The sequence below is a fragment of the Camellia sinensis genome, chromosome 4, assembly GCF_055761805.1.
Source record: "Camellia sinensis isolate YWXY chromosome 4, ASM5576180v1, whole genome shotgun sequence".
Lineage (NCBI taxonomy): Eukaryota > Viridiplantae > Streptophyta > Magnoliopsida > Ericales > Theaceae > Camellia > Camellia sinensis.
Window position 1 is genome coordinate 54,682,999 of NC_138964.1, and position 24,032 is coordinate 54,707,030.

Genomic DNA, 24,032 nt, shown 5'->3' on the forward strand with positions numbered 1-24,032 from the left:
TAAGTTAAGTTGAGTTTAGTAGATCAGTTCAAGCTAGTGTATTAGTTCAACTCATAATCATTTTAAATTAGTAAAAGGCCATACATAGTTAAGAATCTTATTTTATTTTATTTTATTTTTTGTTGTTTTTGAAAAGTGGACGTCAATTCTTTTGGTGAATTTCTTTTATAGGGGTAAGGTAATTATCTATAGTATTTTCTTACTTAGTATCTACAATGGCTACTTTCTTGCCATTATTTAGTATTATATGTCAGATTTCGTTTATAATTTATAATTGATCGTCTTTAAAATCTTCGTTAAGTTATTTTTATAAATAAATTAATGTATTATTTTGTTCTATTATTATTTGTAGTGAAATTTTATTATTTAAATATTTAGTTTATCTAATACTTGTATAATTTTATTGGCAATGTTAAGAAATCAGAGCTCTACTACTAATTTAAATACACAGTGAAATAAAACACCTTTTAAAAATAAAATAGAAATTTAGATTTTCTAGAATAAAATCTTTATGGAGAAATTACAAAAAATAAAAAAATAAAAAAAATTCCGAATTTGAACCTTATAGCAAAATAAACCCTGAGTTTTTAATTTTGTCCCTAAACTTTTGATTTATTTTCAAGCTAAACCATTTTTCTATTTCCATTAAGTAAAATTGATAAAAAAAACAAAAACAAAAAGTATTTTAGTTATTAAACTCAATGAATATTTTAGATATTTTATGAATACCTACATCGAGTTTAATGATTAAACCACTATTTTTCTATCAATTTTACTTAATAAAAATAGACAAATAGTTTAAATTGAAAATAAATTAAAAGAATAAGGTTTAAATTAATAAAATTAAAAATTTATTTTGTTTGAAGGCTTAAACCTTGAGTTTTTTTAGGTAATTGTCCAAATCTTTATTAGATGGTGTCTTTTATTAATTTATAATCATCTATTTTTGTAATCATTTAATAGACTAAATAAGTTTGAATTTATTACTTTAGGAATTTAGTAGATTTAATCGATAATTCAGAAAGTAAATAGACTTTGATTTATATATTGATAGTTTATGAATTAAATAGAAAATTTGATGATAGTTTAAACGTAGAAAGAGAAATAAACTCTAAAAAGAAAAATTGAAGTGAAGTATAATTTAAAACAAAAATATTTATTTTAAAATAATAAATATAATTGTAATTATCAAAGGAGAATTTTTTTTAAAATCCCTGATATTAAGATTTTATAAGATAAATGACATATAATATTTTTTATAATAGTTGGGATTCCTTAACATTTTCACAAAGAAAATTCGATAAAGTGAAATTTCGCTCGAACATAAAGAAATTTCAATTTTTACTGAGAAATTTATCTAATATGATCACAGAAAAATTTTATTGGGAGACTTTAACTAATAAAAAAAAATTAGATCTGTTCTACTATTTAAAATTGGAGATGAATGTTTCACTAGTTTTCCATTGTAAAATTAATCTGAATTTTGAAGTAAGGCGGTGTTTGGGAGCCAACTTTAGACTTTTTTTGGCTAAAATTCATAAAAAAATAAAATAGATTAAAATAATTAATAAAATAAAATGTCACATCAAATTCATAATTATTTTTTTCGTAAATATCACATCTAATTATAAAAAAATTAATTTTTTTTTAAAATATAAATATTTTAATTTATTAAAATAATCAAAACTAAAATAGTTAATTTTCAATCGAGGCCTGAATTCGAGAGGAGAATCATTCAATCCAAACAGAGAGGACTATGAATTGCTAAAGTGGACCCTACGATACAGCATTGATTTTTAAAAGCGTAGTTATGTCCGGACCACAGCAAGACGAAGAACAGGTTATGTTTGGCGTTGGTTATTTTGATTATTTTAATTATAAGAAAAATAAAATATATTAAAAAATTAATAAAATAAAATATTAAATTTAAATTATAATTTTTTTTTTCATAGAGATTAAAAAAATAAAAAAAATCCCAGATATTTTAGCCTCATAGTAAAAAAAAAAAAAAATAAGAACCTACCTCCCAAACGAAGGGGGAGAGAGAGAGAGAGAGAGAGAGATGGAAAAGGCAAAGGAGGAAGAGAGGGAAGGTGAGAGAACAAAAAAACAGTCATCAATTGTTGTTTTGAAAATTCAACTGCTCCAAATTCTCCAATTTCTTTTCACCAATTCCCTCAAGAATAAAAACCCACCTCCCAAACCCTTCATCCTTCAATACCCAGATCTCATTTTCCTCTGATTTCTATCAAATTGCCTCTGCATCCGATCCATCTCTCATGCCTTTCCAATGGTGTTTTTGGCCTTTTTTTGCAACAAGAACACATCAAATTCTTCACCTGCTTGTACAAAAATCTGCTCTTATCAGTCTTGTTGTAGCCTTTAATTCTTCTCTCTTTCTCTCTCTCACAATTTTATTCTGATTGTTTTAAGGGAGACTGACCCAAAGGTCCAAGCCCAACATATCATACCCCATTTAGACCCAAAACAAATTTAATACTCCATTAAGTCCTCAAATTAACAATAAGACGAAAATACCCACAATATATCATCCAATTTACACGCGCGCAACCATCTCCCACGTCCCCATCATCTCAGTCCGATCACTACACTGTCACGTCTCCGCCGCTCGAAATCGACTCCTCAGTCCTCCACCTCTCTTCCGTTCAACTCCATCCCCTCTGAAACCCTAACTCTAACCAGAAAACGTAACCGTTCATCTTCATCACCCACAATCATCTCAGTCTGATCAGTACACTGTTACATCTCCGCCGCTCGAAATCGCATTCTCAATCCTCCATCTCTCCTCCGTTCGACTCCATTCTCTCTGAAACCCTACCCTAACCACAAAACCAAACCGTTCAACTTCAACACAACACCAAGCCGTTCATATTCTCCAATCGGCGACTCTCAACAACACGAAGAACCATCACCACTCTGAAGAGATTTCATAGTTCCTGACTTCCGATTCACAAAAATGGGGAAAAAAAGTAACATCTCTCTTCACCTATTCATTATTTTTCACATTTGTACATCATTCTTTAATATTTCTTATATACACATTTTACATACTTCCAAATGTATAAACCCTCTTTTAATATATATATAGTCCCCTGTTTTTCAACATTCTAAACACTGTTTTTGCACATAAATCCCTGTTTTTACACATTCAACACCTTATTCTTATTCTTGTTGTTCAATATTGGCTTCTCTTATTCTTATTTTTGAATTTTTAATCTTCTTGTTGTTATTGTTGCTTTTTACAAAATACAATGGGCTGTTCCTATTGTTCATACTGTTTCCTTATAAAAACTGCAACATCATAGTGTTTCATTTCATCACTATACAAGCAACATATCTAAATTTATTCAAAATGCAAATGAAACTGCAAAATTACACAGTTTAACCACTACTCAAAACAAATAGCTAACTTATTATAAAGTGCAAATCAAACTGTCAAATTATACAGTTTCGTAACTCTTACCAACAAAATACATATAACTTCATATTAAACTGCATATAAAACTTCAAAATTATACAGTTTTGTCACTATATTACTCATACCCTGTTGTCACTTTCATTTTTTTAGAAATAGCTGTTGGAAGATATTGGAAGAAACAAACCCGTATGCCCACAAATCCAATCAGGGATTTAACCATCTCCCCTTTTGAAAGTCCCTCTCCTGTATCCACTCAAATGCCACCACCACACCCAAAAACAACCAAATCCAACAGACCCCACCAAAAAACCCACAAAACAACCACACCACCTACAAGAAAAAGCCCAAGAACTACACCACAGACCCCACCCACCCAACAAACACCAACCACACCTCCAACCACAACAAAAACAAACAAAAGAAAGCCAACAAAAAACCAAGAAGCTCCTCCAACCAAAAAAAGAAAGCTCCAAGAAAGCCAATCAACTCCCAAAACAACAACCAAGGCATCAAAAGAAAAAAAACCAGCAGTCCCTGCAAAGAGAGTCCAACAATTTAATTATCGTTCCAACATCGGAACGGTAATCAAACTGTTGAAGGGGGTCAAATTCACAAAAGCCCAACAGACAGAGCTGCAAAAAACCCCTTTTTGGCCCCTTATAAATGCTCTCTCCTCAACACAACTGAAGGCCTCTTGGTGCAGATGCTACAATTCCATTGTAGCAGAAATGACAACACTCTACAACAAAAGAAAAAGATCATTTGTACTTGGCAAAAAGGAAATGAAACTCAGAACCAGTGATGTCAAGCTCATTTTTGGTATCGACTGTGGAGAAGACAGCATCACCACCAAATCCTATGCAAGACCAAAGGATTTTGAGCTTCCATTTTACAAACGAAGATGCAAATCAGTCAAGAGATTGGATGGCAAGTCTTTGACCAAAATGTTTCAACAAACAAAAAAAGGAAAATCAACCAATGATTGTCAAGATCTTGCAAGGGTAATCACCCTTTACTTGTGCTTGAAACTTCTCATGCCCACAACAGGCCATACACTCAGTTGGAGTTTCCTCAACTATGTTGACAATCTCAACAACATCAAGAAGTACAATTGGGTTGAGGCAATAAAAGACACACTGATGAATTCAATGGCAAATGCAAACAACAACCCAAGGCATGTCACTGGATGCGTCATGTTACTCTTGGTAAACACATTACTCAACTACTTCCCACAAAAATATCAGACATTCACCTATTTCTAACTATCTAACATATTTCAACTTTTTTTTTTTTTTTTTACAGTACTGGTACTGTGAGCACAGTAAACTCCTCCGACCATCCAACAAAGAAGGCTTCCCAAGGTTTATGAAATGGAACCTTGGCAAAATGTACTCCAAGTGGAAACACATCAGCCTCGCTCACTTTGAAAAGGTATTCAAACTCTTCTATACTATCCTAGCACAAATCTATTCAACACTCCTTTCATATTCATTGTCGTACAAATGATATTATGAAACTGTGAAAATTTTCAGTTTCAAAGCACACACTTCTTTAACATCACTCATGTTATGAAACTGTAACATTTTTCAGTTTCAAAAAACATATTTCGACACTTAACCCACATTACTCACAGTACAACTCATCTTATGAAACTGACCAAATTTACAATATTACTGATATATGCCACATTGTTCCAATGCAGGTTAACCAAAGTGCTTTAACCCCAACTGAACAAGAAATACAGTTATTGCATATCAATCAAAGCACATCAACAGACTATTCAGCAAAGAAACAAGACCACAAAAAGGACAATAAGCAAAAAAAGAAAACAAAAGCAATAAAAAAAAGAACACTTCTAGACAGTGATGAGGATGACTTTCTCGAAGAAGAACATCATTCAGAATCAGAATCACAATCAGAAAAAGAAGCACAACAAAAAAAAAAAGAAAAGAAAGCAAAAACCACAACAAGAACCACAAAGTGATGAACAAGAAGAAAAGAGTGATGATGAAAAAAATCAAGTGACTGATGAAGAAAAAACTGATGAAGAAGAAACTGAAGAAGAAGAAGAAACTGAAACTGAAGAAGAAGAAGAAGAAGAAGAAGAAGAAGAAGAAGAAGAAGAAGAACACCTTGATCAAGAAGAAGACCAACAACAAGAACAAGAAGAACAACAAACAAACCAACACGAAGAAGTCAATGAACAAGAACTGACAAACCAACAAGAAGAACTGCAAGAGAAATCTGACATACTTCATGCACAAGGTAAACTATTGTCTAATACTAAAGCATACTGCAAAATTTCATTAAACTAACCAAAACACAATCCAACATTTTTATAGGTCATGACCAACCACAAACACCAACCAAAGAGGACGACAAGGACAAGCTCATATCAGCCCTGAGAGCACAAATGCAAGAAATGGAACAAAAATTCATGGCTGAATTGCATAAAAAAGAAGATCAATTGAAGGAAATGTCCACCAAAAAAACTGGCAGTCCCCAACAAAGATCCATGGTCAAGAGAATCAAACAAAAATCAAGAAAACAAGCACATCACCCAGATTTTGAATACCAACCAATGACCAAACCCAAAGAAGATGCAACAAACAAGACACAAACTGCTGCTGATGTACCCAAACCAACACAGGGTACCAATGAAGAAAAACAGAAGAAGAATGACAACAAAAAAGAGGGTGCTCATGAAGCAAAACAACAGCAGAAAGAAAAGATGCAAGAACATATTGGCCAAGAGAAACCAGTTGCTGCTGAAACAAACCCAAAAGAGCATGCCAATCAAAAGAAGACAAATCTTCAAGTATTGGAAAGTGATGATGATTTCCAGGAAGAATCAATCCCAAACAAGCCACTCACCATTTCATGCCGCAAAACAAACAAGGTTTGGCATAGCCTATCCAAAAAAGACCAAGACCAAATTCAACTCATCAACAACACACAATCAACTGCTTGTGTCTGGTCTGGCAGCGAAGATGAAAACTGCGTATACTTTTCAGATATATGCAGATTGACCAACAGGGAACCCTTATATGGGAATGTAGGTCTCCAACTGCACAATTTTACAGTTTCTGTACATATTCAATAACCTATTCCACAAACCTAACACATTCTCATATATAACATGTTTCAGGTCATTGATGCCTTCTCAGAAAAGCAATTGGCACTCCAACCAACCATTGAAGAATTTGAGAAAAACGATCTAGTCTTTGCAAGCAATCCATACGCAGGAAGATCTTACGTTTTCTCAACACTCATCAATGTAAGCAAAACTTAACATACCTTACAACTGCAAAATTTTCTACTTTATCAACATGTATTACTACATAGTTTTATGACATATTTCAAACATATATATGACTTACAGACTCCACTACAAAACCAAGATCAAGCACTGAGAGAAAAACTGATGGACAACCATTTTCCAGAAGCAATGAAAAACAGATATATCCATTTCCCAATCAACCACGACAACCATTGGACAATTGTGGTCTTTGACAATGCTGATGGAATATGGAGACACTATGACTCTTTGAGACCAGCAAAACATTGCCATAACAAGCACTTTGAAATTGCAAAGCAAATTGTAAGTTAAAATAAAATTTCATACTTAGTTCCATCCCTTTACAAACATCTCAACTCATCACTATAACTAACAAAAACACCCACTAACTATTTTGTAGCAACAACATCAACTGAGATGGAATAAAGCATTACTCAGCAAACAGGGAAACATGTTTTCATCTCAAGAGTGCGAGACAGAAATTGCATCAATTGAGGAATGCCCACAACAAACCCTACACTCGTAAGATACAAAATCCATAAACTAATCTTCCAATATGCTAATTTTTGCAGTTTCACCTAACTAATTAACTTCATCTCAAACATTGCAGGAATGATTGTGCAATTGCCGTCTGCAATGTTATCAACCAATATCTCAACTGGCAACCTGTGCAGAAAAAACTTCGTCCAACTGAGTGGGTCAAATTTCGAGCACAAATCATCAATCAATTCCTCAATGATGAGAACCGATCTTGGAAACTCGAGCACTACCAAATGTTGACAAAACATACCAAACCATAGAAACAATGAACAAACTTCTTAACAATACAAATATTCAAGGGAACATATCTTTGAACCTTTTTTTTATTTTTTTTTATTTTTCTTTTTTAACATGTGACAAGTACTTTATATACTTTTGGGAATGATCTTTTTCTGGTTATCATGGTTATGGTGAAAATGATTGATGTTGTTGTTGCTCTTATTATTATTATTATTATTATTGTGGTTCTTCTTTTGATTGTTTGTCTACCTGTTTGTGGTTGCATATATTTTCATACAGTAAAGGTTGATTCTAATAATTCTTCAAACTGCAAAATTTTTCAGTTTCATCAGCTTGTTTCTAATAATTTTTAAAACTGCAAAATTATGCGGTTTCATCAGGTTGTTTCTAATAATTCTTAAAACTGCAAAATTATACAGTTTTATCGCTATGAAATATGAACTGCGTTTCCATATTATACTGTTTCAATAAGAAATTTTCAACAACCTTCTCTGCATTCCATAAAAATAAAAAACAAAACCAGACTATTAGAAAACAACTTCAATAAGTAAAAAACACATCAACAAACAAAAAACAATTCAACCAACTTTATTCATTACTTCCATAATACCAAGTATCACATTTTTTATTATCATAATTCCTCAAATTCAAATACAAATCCAAAAGAATAGATTGCGGCCTCAAATAGCAGCCTTGCACGTCTTCTTATTGTGATTCCCATATTTCAAGCACCTCCCACACTTGATTTGCTTCACATTCTCACCCCTTGAAGGTATCCTCTTCTTCTTGTTCCGCCCGGGCTGCTTCTTCGTTATAGGAGGTTTGATAACCGAACTACTGGCACCATCAAAGTCAAATCTCTCACTTGAAGGCACTGGATAAACAGATTCCTTGTATGACTCTCTAAAACAATCTACATGAAAAAAAGGATCAATGAAACCATACACATCTCTACCACTACTACGCAAAGCATGCACAGCATGACAACAAGGAAAACCATTCAATTGCCATTCATGGCAAGAACAAGTTTGTCTACCAATATCAACATAAAAAGAAATAGAAGAATGAACCTCAAGCACAGTATCACTCGCAACAATCACATCCCAAGACTTAGCTAGCTCCAAAGAGTCCACCAACTTCTTTTCCATAACTGGACACAATTTCGTAGTCCATCTTCTAGATTCAGCTCTTCTATCCGACAATTGAGTCATGATTTGAACCCTAATCATATCAACCATACAAGTAATAGGCAACTCACAGGCCCCACCAATCCAATTATTATAAGACTCGGCAGCATTAGATGACATCTCACCATATCGTTTCCCTCTAAAAAATGCATTGGCCCACTTATCATTTTGCAAACCATCCAACATACTATCAACTCTACCATTCCCAGCAATACGCCTCAATTTCTCCATATAATGTTGGAAAGAAGCAACCGTTGGCGCATAAGCACATTTAACTAATATTTTCATCAAACACAGCTTATAGTTAGTACGAAGTCCCACCAATTTGTCAATCAAATTTCTCTTCAAATGATTCAAGCAATAAGCATGATGTGCATTGGGGAAAACCACTGAAAGAGCGTCTAGCAATCCATGTTGACGGTCCGACACAAAAGTCAATCTCCGGCCTGAACCAACAGCCTTCAACAACTGACTTAAGAACCACATCCAATTATCTTGATTTTCAGCGTCAACAATCGCAAAAGCCAAAGGAAACAAACCTGCAAACAAACCCACATGAAACTGCAAAAATTAGCAGACTCACAATACAATAACACACTGACAAACTAAACCAATACTAACTGCAAATAAATACATACCTTGATTACCATCCTTTGATGTTGCTGCAAGCAAATGCCCCTTGTAACGCCCCTTCAAAAATGTACCATCAACAAACAACAACGGACGACAAAATTGAAAGCCATACAAACATCCATGAAATGCCACAAACAACCTCCGAAAACACCCACTACTTTCATCCACATCTAATTCAAACACACTTCCCGGATTCGTTCTCATAGCCGTCTCAAGGTACCATCGAAGCTGGTCAAAAGAAGTTGCAAAATCACCAAACAACCCACCTCTTGCCTTATCAACTCCTAACCATACAACCCGATAAGAAACATCTATACCATATTGCTTCTTCAACTTTTTTTTAACTTCAATAGGACGAGTCAACGGATTATCACTAATATCATTTTGCACAATATCAGACACAAGTCTAGAACCAACCATTTTGCTACAAGATCTACGAGCAACAACCCCACAAGTATGCACATTATCCAACTTCATTATAAAAAAAACACCAGAATCCATCAACACCCTTCCATGCACAAACCATTTACAACCCGTAGACGACTTCATCATACATTCAGCGGTTACTCTTGTTGCATCATTCTTCAAATAATTCACTGCAAAACCACACTGAACCGCATACTTAGCCAATGCAATGCGGAACCCCGACACTCCGCCTTCAAATTCTTGACCAACACTATGTATAATCCCCTTCCAACTAGCAGACAACAAAACTCTCTCTGGTTCTGGATAAAAACTACGCAACAAACCACCAACATCATCACAATCATTCACAAAAGAACTCTCACAAGTTACAGAATCAATCCTACAAGAATTACCATCATCAACCTCCACAACTCTCTTATCCCCCACAATAACATCAACAACATGACAACCACTACCACCTACCATTGACAGCATATTCCCCAAATCATCATCACATTCAACAATACAATTAGAATATCCAGGAACAGAGAAAAACAAACAAAAGTTACCAACACTCAACTCCTTGAACTTCGCACATATTTTCTCAACAACTTCATCATAACTACATCCGTCACTAATCTTAATAGCAGCACAACAATTACTGTATTTGCACATTAACATGAAACACCGCTCCATACTACAAAATCAGAAACCAACAAACAATTGTTCACAGATTCCAAACTGCAAAATTATGCAGTTACAACATATCAATAACAACAGTACACAATTTACAATTCCAAAACTGCAAAATTATACACTTACGACATATCAATATCAAAACACCAGAATTCACAATTCCAAAATACAACTTCAAAACACATTACACTATACGACAAACAAAATCAACAAAATCAAAATCAAACAAACAAAATTCGCCAAACACAAACCACATATCACGCAAATTTGCTTATATATATATACATACATATATGTCGACAAAATACAAACCACATACACACACAGACATATATATATATATATATACATATATATGTATATCTATGTATCGACAGATACATACATACACATACATATATCTATCACCAGAGAGAGAGAGAGAGAGAGAGAGACAACGTACGAAGATATCGCCTGTACACAGAGATTCAAATCGCACAACCAGATCCACCTCACAGCACAATGAGATCGACCACACAGCACAATGAGATCGCCACAACGAAGAGAAATCGAGATCGCGGAGACGAAGATTTGATTTCCTTTTTTTCAACGAAGTAAAAATTTGATTTCTCACGTACATATAGATCTCAAAACAAAGGGTAACACAGTCATTTAAAAATACGAAAATAAAAAACGGGACCTCTGGGTATAAAACTAAAAAAACTGTGGACCTATTAAACTATTAAAAATAAATTGGGATTAGAAGGGAAATAGATCTCCTACATAGGACTACATGGTAATTTTCCCTTGTTTTAATTACCCCTTTCTTTCTTTAAGTCTCCCGGTTCAATTTCAAATTTTCAAACCCATTTCTTTAAATTCAGCTCCTTTCACAACCCAACTATTTTCCCACACTTTCCAGGAAAAACAAATAATTTTCTCCACAAGTGGACTCTTCCTGTTTCTCTGAGCCTCCCAACTTCAAATTCCCATCTTGATCTCCCTAACTTGTTGGCAATTGAGCCATGGGAATTCAAAAAGACACAGTCAAATTCAATGTTGGAGGCAAGATCTTCGAAACCACAGCAACAACACTTGCCAATGCCGGCCGAAATTCCCTCTTCGGCGCAATGTTCGACGAGAATTGGAACCTCCAAACCCACAATTTCGATGAATACTTCATCGATCGAAACCCGGATTGCTTTGCAGTCCTCCTAGACCTACTCAGAACAGGGGAGCTCTGTATCCCCTCCAACATCCCTGAAAAGCTCCTCCACAGAGAAGCCCTGTTTTACGGCCTCCTCGACCATGTCCGGATGGCGAAATGGGGCCAATTCGATGGAAACAGGCTTCGGTTTTCGCAGTCTGTGACGGGCCAAGCACCTGGCGACGGCACCGCCATCCGGGTCGGCCCGGATGGTGGGTGCTGTGTAGTACATGGCAGTATGGTACATGTCTATGATTGGATGCTAGAAGAGCACCCCCCAATCAATCTTGACTACCAGAGAGTTAATGATGTCGGTTGGATTGAATCGGAGACTGTTGTGGTCACCGCGTGTGAGCGGTTAGGCCGTGGCGGTGGCGGGATGGGTCTGTTTAGTGCAGGAACGGGGGAGCTCAGGCATAGATTTCAAGTCACTCATGATGATCAAGTGAAAAGCTACACAGCTGGTGCTTTGAGTTTTAGCTCAGATTACAAGATTTTTAGTAGTTGTAAAGGTAGGAGCAATGAGTATGGGATTGGTGTTTGGGACCAAATCACTGGAAAACAGATTGATTTTTACTATGAGCCAATTGGGTGGTCACTGGGTGAGGCTGATAGGCTGCAATTTTTACATGGCACTAACTGTTTGTTAGTTGCAACTCTGTTTCCTAGGAAGGACAATTATTACATTAGTCTGTTGGATTTTAGGGATAAAAGTATGGTTTGGTCTTGGTCTGACGTCGGAGCTCCGGCAACGGACGAGAGCCGGGTCCGAGACGCCATAGCAATGGAGGAGACCGGATCGATATGCGTGGTGAATGAGTATGAGGATTTGGGGTTCATGGACTTGAGGAGTAGTGGTGGGAGTGTGAGGTGGTGCTCAAGGAGCCGGTTGATGAAAGGGAAGATGCCTGAGGAACCATGTTACCCAAAACTCGCATTGCACGATGAGCAGCTTTTTTCGTCTATGAATGATAGTATTTCAGTGTTTTGTGGTCCAGATTGGATGTTAACATCGAGGCTTCGCCAAAGTTATGGTGGTTCAATTTGTGATTTTTCGATTGGTGGTGATAGGCTTTTTGCTCTTCATAGTGAGGAGAATGTGTTTGACATATGGGAGACGCCGCCGGCGTCGATCACTTAATTGTGTGTGTGTTTTTTTTTTTTTTTTTTGGTCTTAATTGCTTTTCTAGCCTTTTTGTCTTTAAATTTGTAGAAGGAGTTGGAGATGATGCTTATTGGTTAGAAGTTTAGGGTATGTGCTGTGTAAATGACAAAGTAATGAAACTGATTGCTCAACTACCATAATTTGAAATCTTTGTTTCCCTCCACTAAATGCATTTACAGGTTAAGGATATACTTGCATAGTTGCATATATTGTCATGTACTTTTCTTCTTTATTTTGCTTTGTTTTGTTTTGTGAAGTACGAGGCACTCTCGTTCTCTTTTGGACCTTATTTTCTTTTGACCCCTAGCTTTTACAAAGTTGATTCCTCTTCTTATTTCCCAGAGAGAGAGAGAGAGAGAGAGAGAGAGAAAGAGGGGGGGGTTATATTTGCTTTTCGCTTTTCATGTGAGCAGTTCAACTGCTTGGGTGGTGAACAGATTTTGAGGTAGCTCACTTGGAAAAAAGTTGTTAGGGTTTGCTTTGCTTTCATTGCAGTTTGATGTGTCAGTTTGTGAACTATATGCAACATCATATATACATTGAATCTTTAGTCTCTTGAGCATTTTGGGGGCACCAAATCTGCATATGATCACAACCACATCAACAAATCATGACTACCTTCTTTTTAATGTCTTTACCATTCAAGCAGTCATCCTTCATTCATGGGTCCCTTTGCTTTTGTTAATTTTTTATGACACTAAACTAAGAGGACTATCACTTAGGGTTGGCCTAGTGGATAAAATGCTCCCTTATCAGCTGTGATGCTCAGATTGGAGTTTGACCACATCACTAAGGTTTGACCTAATAGACGAAGTGCTATCTTATCAAGTGTGATGTCCAAATTCAAGTCTTACCGTTACGTAAACTACTTAGTGCACTAGACTTATACTATAGCGAGATTTGAGAAAGATGATATGTACACAATGTTATTTCTAATTTTGAAGAAACTATGTTGTTTCTGTGACTCAAACTCATGTTATGAGTGACGTTAACGACAAGCCTTACTGTTAGACCAAGCTGTTCTTTTATTATATCTAAAAATAAAAAATAAAAATTTAAAACTAGTAGGGCTCCCTCTATCCTTGTGCAACTTTGAAATATTCATCAAACTGCAGCAAACTAAATTATGTTCGAACTCCTACAAAAGGAACAAATCCCAATTTAGAGCCCCACAGAGAAATATAAAACTCATTTCGCATTGACTCTCTCAAAGGCCAATAGTTTTTCAACTAAACAATAGAAAAAGAAGTCAACTCTAGTGAATTTTTAAAATTTTATGTCATTAATGTTGATTATAAATTATGCTAAAATATGATTGGCTTAGTTCAAGTTAAAAGATTCGTTAGCATTGCACCTATATACAAGTCAATAGCATGAATATTTTAATCATAAAATAACTCTGGGAGGAGAAATCATTGTCTCACAGCAAATGGTTCCAAACAATGTATCTTACATTTTGTACATACATAAATTCATAAGCTGAGAGTTCTGACACAAGATCAATCTCTGCAGAAAACAATATTAAAATCCAACATATACCGATAATGTCGCAAGAAAGTCTTGTTAATCCAATGAATAATCCACGCTCAACATGCAAAATTCAGAAGTTGTGCCCGAACCACAACACGAAGCTTCCTACAATGCTTTGTTTTTTTTTTTTTTTGAAGCATGCAGTTAATTTGAACCAGAAAGGAGAACAACAGATAAGAAAGAATGAATAGACACCATGAGGCACATCAACGAATCAAGCATAATCAGGCATTGCAATTTTGCTCGAAGGCAAGTTCATTGAAAGGCGATGTAATTTGCTCCTTGTTGTAAGCATGGCATATCGTCAATATGGTCTTCATTAGACGCAAAATCCAAGTAGCCTCGTTCAGATACTGTTGGTGAGATGAAAAACTAGATACACCATGAAGTAATCATAATTTGCGATTATTGTAATTATTTATTTTTTGTGCAAGTGCACATTTGTGCATGGAGGAGGGAGCGCTTAATGATTCATTTGAAGGATGGAATGTGCTTTTTAATGTTAACAGAAATAAAAGGAGCAAGTTCAAACACGAAATAAAGAAATGAAAATGTAACATAACATGCACCAATTCAGGCATACCACTATATTTTCATTCAAGAGATTCATTTGTGTTGAAATATCAAACAAATAAAATTTTTGATGAATTTAAAATTGACACAAGTGCATATAGAAGCATTCAAAATAGACAAGTAGATTTTTACCCACCCAAAAGTGAAAACCCAACCATGGCATTATCCAGAACTAGATCCATTCTATGATCCCCATCTGATATACAATCAACAGCAATCCAATGGTGATGAATGCAAAAACACAAGCCAAGATTATCTTCATCCTCTTAACTTCATTTGGCCTGAACTTTGTTTTTGTATCGAAGTGCCATGTCAGCTTATTAACATGCTTAGTAATGTTAATGTAAACACATCATGAAATTGGACTGCTTAAAAAAATCAGTAATAATACACTAGGAATTAAAGACAAGTTGCAATTCTAGTAATATCATAATGTTTCATTCATTTGTTTTAACAGTGAGCTATAAACATCCAAGGCCGAAATGGGACATAGCCACATATAATGGCCTTTTGTAAAACTGGAGATGAATCAAACTCCTCGGTCCAAACAAGGTGCCAAGCTGTATCTTCAAATAACATAGAATGATAAGGGATACAAATCTGAAGTTACAGAATGTAGAAGTGAAGATGAATAAAGGATACATGCATAAATGTGAACATGGACTGTGCATTGTACACATTGATGTGCAAGTAAATGTATGGTTCCAAACACAATTATTTTGGGGAAAGAGAATAACAACCAACACCTTTGCTTAGCTACTATGACTTCTTGATTAAACCCTGCTTTCATCCACATTTTCGAGAATGATTTGTGTGCACAATCATGGCCTATAACAAAGAACTTAACAATGAAAAAATAATATAAAAAAAAAGAAAGAATAAAAAAAAAAAACAGGAGTTTGATTCTATACAGCAGGACATATCACTCATGGAAAGCAATGCTATGACAATTGCAGTCCCCGTCCATGCCCAAGCTAGAGGTAGTAGAAACCATGGGGCTTTGGAGATCATGGAAAGCCCCAGGACAATAACGCTGTGTTTGGTTGGGAGATTTTGGAAGGGATTTAGAAAGAGAAAGGGAAGAGATTTGTGAAACTAGATGAAATGTAGGTATATTTTTACTCACATTTCATTACTACCTTTTCCTTTTCCTTTTTCAAATTCCTTCCTAAATCTCTCAACTAAACACAGCGTAAGAAGTGGCAGATATTAAAAAAGACTTCCATGCTTTCATATCATCAATCTCAAACACTTAAAACAAATTTTAAGCAGAAAAAAAGGACCTTAGAAAGCCTCAAAAACTAAATACTGATCAGCTTTGCGTTTCCAAACTAGCATGTACATGAGACGGAAGTATCTTTTGTAATTTAATTTCACTACAAGAAAATGGGGCTTAAAAGACGGAACTATTTGCGACGGTACACTTGCCGTCGCAAAAAGTGACTTTTTGCGACGGTAAAAAATACCGTCTCAAAAAACAGAGTATTTGCGACGGTAAAAAATGCCGTCTCAAAAACCAGAGTATTTGCGACGGTAGAAAAATACCGTCGCAAAAAAGGAGAGTATTTGCGACGGTATTTTTCGACCGTCGCAAATACTCTGTTTTTTGAGACGGTATTTTTCTACCGTCGCAAATACTCTGTTTTTTGAGACGGTATTTTTTACCGTCGCAAATACTCTGGTTTTTGAGACGGCATTTTTTACCGTCGCAAATACTCTGTTTTGTGGTTTTTTTTTAAGTGAATATTTTTAAATTTTTAAATATTTTTTTTAGATGCACTTTACTTAAATGTATCTAAAAAAAAAAAATTATGAAAAAATATTTTTAAAAGTTAATAAATACATACAAATATAAAAAAAAAATGTATTGAATTATTGTATTTCTTTTGTATTTTTGGTATTTAGTGAATTTTTAAAAGATTTTTTTACTTTTTAGGTGTATTTATGTTAGGTGTGTCTAAAAATTAAAAAAATTAAATATTAAAAAAATTCAGTAAAAATAATATAACACGGAAAACAAGAAAGTATAATTTTCTCAAAAGAGTTTTTGGAAAACTCTAACCTAACATAGTGATTGTGGTTTTGAGACAGCTTCATATATATACAGTCACAAAATAGTTTGAATAAATTCAATGGTATTTTTCTGTCACAAAAAAAAATAAAAAAAACGATGTCGTCTTACTCTTTTAATATAACATCTCTTTTCATTCATTTTTTCATCTTCCTGTCTCTCTGTATTTATCTCTCTCTGTTCTCTTTATCTCTTTCACTCATCACTCTTCTTTCTCTGTCTGTCTGTGTATCTCTCTCATTTTCTCTCTGTGTCTCTCGCATATCTTTCTTCTCTCTATCTCTTATGTCTTCTCTCTTTATCTCTCTCGCTCATCTTTCTTCTCTCTATCTCTCTCATTTATTTTTTTTTCTCTCTCTCTCTTATTTATATCTCTCTCTATCTCTTTCGCCCATCTCTCTTTTTCTGTGTCTCTCTCTCGCTCATCTCTTTTCGCTCTATTTCTCTCTTTTTGTCTATCTTTCGCTCATCTCTTGTTTCTCTCTCTTTTTCTATCTCTCATTCTCTCTCTCTCTCTCTGTCTCTTTTTCTGTTTATCTCTCTCTCTCTGTCTCTCTCTCACTCATCACTCATCTCTCTCTGTATGCTTGTCTATTTGTGTATTTCTCCCTCATTATATTCGTCTTGCTCACTCTCTCCATCTCATATTCTCTATTTATCGAGCTTCTCCTCGATTTATCTATCTTTTCTCTCATCTCTTTTCTCTCTCTGTCTCTTTCGTTCATCTCTCTTCTCTCTATCTCTCTCGTTCATCTCTTTTCTCTCTCTGTCTCTTTTTCTGTCTCCCACTCTCTATCTTTTTCTCTGTTTGTCTCTCTCTCTCTCTCTAACTCATCACTCTTCTCTGTTTGTCTGTCTGTCTGTCTCTGTCTCTCTCTTTCTCTCGTTGTCTCTCGCTCATATCTCTCTCATCTGTCTTCTCTCTCTATCTCTGTCACTCATCTCTCTTCTCTTTATCTCTCTCGCTCATCTCTCTCTGTCTCTTTCTCATTTATCTCTTTTCGCTCTTTCTCTCTTTGTCTATATCTTTTCATCCATTTTTTCATCTTCCTTTCTCTCTTCTCTTTCTCTTACCGTCTCAACCTTACTAAATGTAAAAAAAAACAAAATTCATCAACTATAAAAAAAAAATTATTTTAATAAAAAATAATTTTTTTAACAATTCTTCCGTTGCAAAAAAAAAAAATCTTCTCTCTCTGTCGCTCATTTCTCTTCTCTCTATGTCTCTCTCTTTTTCTGTGTCTCTCTCTCTCGCTCATCTCTTTTCGCTCTATTTCTCTCTTTTTTTTGTCTATCTCTCGTTCATATCTTGTTTCTCTCTTTTTTTCTATCTCTCCCTCTCTCCATCTCTCTCCCTATCTCTTTTTCTGTCTATCTCTCTCTTTCACTGTCTCTCTCTCACTCATCACTCTTCTCTTTCTCTCTCTCTCTGTCTACTTGTCTATTTGTCTATCTCTCCCCCACTATGTTCGCCTTACTCACTTTATTACTCTCATCTTCTCTATTTATCGAGCTCCTTCTCTCTCTCTGTCTCTCACTTTGTCTATATCTTTTCACCCATTTTTTCATCTTCTTCTCTCTCTTTTCTTTCTCTCTCTTATTCATCACTCTTCTCTCTCTCTGTCTATTTGACTCTCTCTCTCTCTCTCTGTCTCTCATTCATTTATCTCTTCTCTCATCTATCTTCTCTCTTTTTCATTGACCACAAAAATTAACTTTATTTTAATGGAAAATATTATTCATATTTTTACCAAATAAAAAAATAATAATTATTTTTTATTCATTAAAATAAATATAAAATAAATATAAAACAAATAAATTTTTAACTTTACCAAATGAAAAAAAAAAATTATCAACTATAAAAATTATTTTAATAATTTTTTATTTTAATAAAAAATTGATTAACTATAACATTTGTGGGCTTGTGTAGGGTTTTGTTTGAGAACAAACACAAACACAACCCAAACACAACAGAGCCGTCCCTCTCCTCCTGCTCGCTCTCTCTCTCTCTCCATCTAGGGTTTCGCCTTCCTCTCCTCCAAGGCGGCGGCGGCGATATGTGCAAAACCATCGAAGTCGCCGTCGTAGAACCACCACAACTCAACCCTCTCACGAAGCTCTCGCCGCCGAGCCTCGACGACTTCGACCCCACCGACGACGACGGGTTTTATATTCCTCCTCTGAACTTCGCGATGGTCGACAATGGCATTTTCAGGTCTGGATTCCATAGATTCACCACATGACTGAATCTAAGTCGACCACGTCTTGCTATGTCGATTCGCTGGTGACTGGCCGGCCCATTCTTGCTTGATGATTTGCTCTCACTAGACCACCCTAGAGTATGATACTGGTTCGACAGAGGTCCGAAACCCCACACACAAACCCTAAGATGAAGCTAGCACGTGAACAAGACGAAGCTTGAGATTGCTGAAATCGTCTGATTGAAATCTAGGTATTTATTTTTCTGAAATTGTCTTTCTGATGATGGAGAAATGCTTCAAATTTGCATTAAATTGCTTGAGATTAGTTGAGATTGCTTGAAATTTGTTTGATATTGCTTGAAATCTGTTTGAAATTGCTTGATTGTTGTTTGTAGTCTTTTTTTTTTTTTTTGGTGAATTTTTTTTTTTAAAAAAAAGTTTTTTCTATTTGGGGGAGTTCTTGCTAGGTAAGGATGAGGAAGGGAAAGAGGGAAGGAAGGAAAGCAGATTGTGTGTATTAAAATATCGAAATTGAATTTTGTTATGTTGCTCATTTATTAGGCTCCATTGTTATTGAATTATTGGTTTTGCTATCCATTGTATTCACATGATAAATAATCAAATATTTATTTTCCCTGAAATTAGCGCCATGCGTCACTGAAATATTTATTGGTTTTGCTATCCATTGTATTCACATTTGTTTGTTCTTTGGTTTTTGTTCTGTTATTTAGCAATGGACATGGAGACAAAACTGATTCTAGGGATGAAATGTTAGAGCTAAAGTGATGTCCATGTATTTGATATATTTGAAATTAATAATGAAATACCTACCTTCCTCAAACCTACTGTTAAGATCTATGTGAAGTCCATGTATGTGTTGCATGTAAAGTTAAATTAATGGACATGGAGACAAACAACTAAAAGAACTAACTGTTATGATCTATTCATCAATCCATTACATGTCATAAAAGCATCAATTAGAGATCAACTGATGGCCTAACACCCTTGAGTTGGACCTCTAAAACCTGCTGCAACTGGACCCCTAACACCTGTTGCATTTGGACCCTTTACACCTTGAGCTATTGGCCTGGCATTTGATGCTGCAATTGGACCCTTTACACATTTAGTTGCTGGTGTTCTGAGCTGTGGTGATGGTGGCTAGGTAGTGACAGAGCTGTGTTGGCTCTATTGGTACTGCTGCTGTGTGGCCTTTCCCCTTTTCCATTGTTGGTTATTGGTTTGCTGATTATGTAAAATACATAATTTGCAGATGTAAATTGAATTGAATTGAAACAATAAGTACATAAATTGAATTGAAACAATTAAGTACCATGGTGCTACCTTCCCTTGTTGCAACTCGCCCTTACAAGTTCTCATGTTGTGCCCAACTTCCCCACATTGTCTACATTTCACTGAAGTTTGATACTTCCTTAGCTTGGTGGGACTCTTAGGCAGCTCATCTGGTTCCCTTATCCTCATCTTCCTTGGCCTTCCAGGCATCTTAGAGTATACAGGAAGCAGTATTGGTTTATTCCCTGTTTTCACCCACAACTCTTGTCCATTCATTGGATAAGTTATATGGTTATATGCCCTCAAATAGGCATCCTTTCTATGGCAGTCATGGACATACTTTTCGGGGTTCCTCATAGCAACACCACATGACACAGATTGCATGTGGACATGGGATACCTGTTAAATCCCATCTCCTGCATGAAACAAGTCTTAGCATCCAAGTCAACAACAAATTTATCCCCAGCCATTCCCTAAACTTTGAAAATCCTATTTCCAGCTAAAGAAGCAATATATTTGTTAGCTTAATTCTTATCCTTCTATGATTTTGTGAAATTTAGAACCCATATCATCATACCACTTTTTAGCCAATTCTCTTTTACTCCTCATCCTCTCCATCAAATACACCCTAATCCTTTCCAACATGATCAATATTGGTTGACCTATTGCGTGCACAATCTTTGAATTGAAGCACTCACATAAATTATTTAGCAATATGTCACACTTTGTTAAAGTAGTAAAGTGTGAGAAATAACGTAAATTGATGTTTTTAATTAATCACGTAAATTGTGTTTAGATTATGAAAAAAGTGAGACAAATGGAAATAAAATATATATTTTTCTATTGTCCTTTACTTTTTCCAAACATAAGCATAGTGAAAAATTTTACGGGATAGTACAATGTTTATTCATTTTTATTAAATTGGTGAGAAATAACGAACTACTCGCCTAACTTATTTTGCGGCTCTTTATTTGCTCAAAACATTACATAAACAATATTATATAGTTATTTTGACGCTACCTAATGATTGATGATGTATGCTGCTACTCGGTTTGGACTTGTGAACATGGCCTAAAGACAGCATCAACATCATGTTTATTTTTGTCCCTAAAAATTTTATAAAAAAATTAAAAATTCTATGGATCTTATTATCATATGAAGATTTGCATGAATCATAGGTAATGAAGCTTTGCATGAATCGTACGTAATTCATACTCATGTGTATGGCTCAAAGTTATTAGTGGTGTTATTCATGAAAAGGATACTTTTGTTTCAGTTACTTTTGATATTTCATAATTTTTAGGGTAGTCTGAAAATTTGGCTGGCTTGGTCAGTGTGCACGGTTTTAATGTCGAATTTGCCCCAATATATATATATATATATATATATATTAATTCTGGTTAATTCTTTACTCTTTAAATAGTGAAGTTTTTATTATTTATTTCCTTTTCCCTGTAGTCCACTTTTGGCTTTCTAGGTGATTGAATCACTAAGTTTTGTTACCTATAAATATGTGCATATACATCATTTACTGGTTGTGCCATGAGATTTATTGAAGGTAAGGAAGTTTTAAGTTTAGGTTCTTAAATGAGCTGATTTTTCCCATGTTATAATCAGTCTTTACCTTCTTATTATATGAAGATCCACCAATGTGCTCTATCTCTCTAGGCCAACAGACTAATAGGCAATGTGCAAGGTATTAAATCTTTCTTTATGCAAGGATCGTCAATGATGCTCTGTGGTATGGATCGGGTCTAGGTGTATGTGTAGCCTTACCTACGGATTTTGCTGGAGTGCAAAGCCCCAATGTTGGTGGGGGATATTGTAGAAAATTCAGTAGAGCACCCAAGACCCTAGGCAAACCTAGGTGATTGTATTATTATTTTTCCTTTCATGTGCAAAATTTATATAATCGTTGCTCATGCATGAATTTACAACATATAGCATATATTTGATGAGATCACATTGTTAGTTTAGTGCCTTGGAGCTGAATGATACATGAAACTAAGTATACCTTAATCTATAATTGAATGATAATAATTGATGATGATGTGATAGTGAAATATTGGTGTTAACTTTGGTTTGTTCTTTGTGATGTTCAGGAGATAGTGATGTCACAGAAAAACCAGTAGACCCGATTAAAGTTTACTCTGAGAGATATGCAGTTGTTCCTGATGACAACGTAAGTGTTCTTTCCACAGTTTTCATTGTCTTCATTACTGGTGTTTAAATGGTTGGTTTCTCCAAAAGATTATAATTTGCAACTGTTATCTATTTATTTGTAGGTCAAAAGGATAAATTTTGCCGAGGGGAAGATCTGATTCTAGAAGTAGGAATTTGCAGCTTGATTTTTGAAATAGGCTCAAAATTGAGATCTTGTTGGAAATTTTTTATTTTTTTATTTTTTGTAAGAGCATTTAAATATCCAATGTGCTGATTGGTGAATTTTAGATTTTATTTTATTATTTTATTTTTTTTAGGATTTGGGTGAATTTTATAATTTAAATATGCTTTTATGAACATGTACAGTTTAATTATTCTTTGTAAAATATTGAATTTGATGGTTTGATCAATTTTTATTTTTATTTTCTGTTATGATGTTTTTGTGAATGGAATGTAAATAATCAGCTCTTAGAGAGTGAGAGACGGCACCACCGTCGGAAAAAATAGAAATTTTTAATATTTTTATTAATTTTGTTATAGGTTTTAGTTTTTGCGACGACATTATACTGTTGCAAAAAATAGAAATTTTATTATTTAAAATAAAAATTTTATTATTTTTTAATATTTTTTGCGACGGCATTATACTGTCGCAAAAAATAGAAAATTTCATATTTTTTATACTTTTTGCGACGGCACCACACCGTCGCAAAAACAGTGTTTTTTTTAAAGAAAAAGACTATTAGCGACGGTATTTTTTGTCGTCTCAAATAACATTTTTAGCGACGGTAAAATAAGGTCGGCCCAAAAAAGTCAAGAAATTTCAAACGTTATTAGCGACTGCACGGTGCCGTCGCAAAAAGGTAAAAAATGCCGTCGCAAAACATTAGCGACGGCACTTACCGTCGCAAAAACTCTTTTGCAACCCCTGCAGTTGCGACCCCCCTCTTGCCGTCGCAAAAGTCATTTTACCGTCGCAAAAAGTATTAGCGACGGCATTAGGAGTATTAGCGACGGTATTTTACCGTCGCAAAAAGTCAATTTTTTTGTAGTGTTTGGACATGTTCCAAAACTTCTCTCTAAAAATGATGGAAAGAACAAAGAACTAAATGAAGGAAAACAACAAATGAGCAATTAAAAGTTTGTTATAGAAACAAACTCTCAGTTTCAACATTCAAGATTTGATTTGGTTCGCTAATAATTAAAGTGAACGAGTCTTTTTTATTTATATGAATTAGAAACAAAATTTTTTGTTGAGGAATGAAATTGACTTAGGAAAAGGATCAAGATTGAATTTTAGCCAAATCAACTTGTGGGAAAGAGAATATAAGCTTTATATTCACTTCATTTTTAAAAATCAATGAAGATATTATTTTGGCACACTATATTTAACATTGATTGCAACTAGATAGTGTATC

General features: G+C 34.7%; 2 protein-coding genes, 1 long non-coding RNA gene and 1 pseudogene across 4 annotated transcripts; 3 read left to right on the forward strand and 1 right to left on the reverse strand.

Moving 5' to 3' along the window:
• The first annotated feature begins 3,569 nt into the window (after positions 1-3,569).
• Positions 3,570-7,537, forward strand: LOC145823768 (uncharacterized). The gene is made up of 8 exons (XM_082923285.1): positions 3,570-4,644; positions 4,742-4,870; positions 5,142-5,704; positions 5,782-6,494; positions 6,588-6,716; positions 6,822-7,040; positions 7,138-7,259; positions 7,348-7,537. Exons 3-8 carry the CDS (start codon positions 5,305-5,307, stop codon positions 7,535-7,537), a joined length of 1,773 nt encoding a protein of 590 aa, XP_082779411.1. The 5' UTR covers positions 3,570-4,644; positions 4,742-4,870; positions 5,142-5,304.
• Positions 7,538-8,078: 541 nt separating this feature from the next.
• Positions 8,079-10,842, reverse strand: LOC145824646 (uncharacterized). Its single transcript, XM_082924926.1, has 2 exons — positions 9,343-10,842; positions 8,079-9,243 (listed from the first exon to the last, which is right to left on the reverse strand). The coding sequence occupies exons 1-2, from the start codon at positions 10,436-10,438 to the stop codon at positions 8,198-8,200; spliced, it is 2,142 nt and encodes a 713-aa protein (XP_082781052.1). The 5' UTR covers positions 10,439-10,842; the 3' UTR covers positions 8,079-8,197.
• Positions 10,843-11,230: 388 nt separating this feature from the next.
• On the forward strand, positions 11,231-12,936 carry LOC114281554 (BTB/POZ domain-containing protein At2g24240 pseudogene; annotated as a pseudogene). Its single transcript, XR_014366493.1, has one exon. The product of XR_014366493.1 is annotated as a BTB/POZ domain-containing protein At2g24240 pseudogene (transcript).
• A 5,920-nt stretch (positions 12,937-18,856) lies between these two features.
• Positions 18,857-23,027, forward strand: LOC145824647 (uncharacterized). Its single transcript, XR_014366494.1, has 3 exons — positions 18,857-19,415; positions 22,557-22,636; positions 22,740-23,027. It is a non-coding gene; the product is annotated as an uncharacterized LOC145824647 (long non-coding RNA).
• The last annotated feature ends 1,005 nt before the right edge of the window (positions 23,028-24,032 follow it).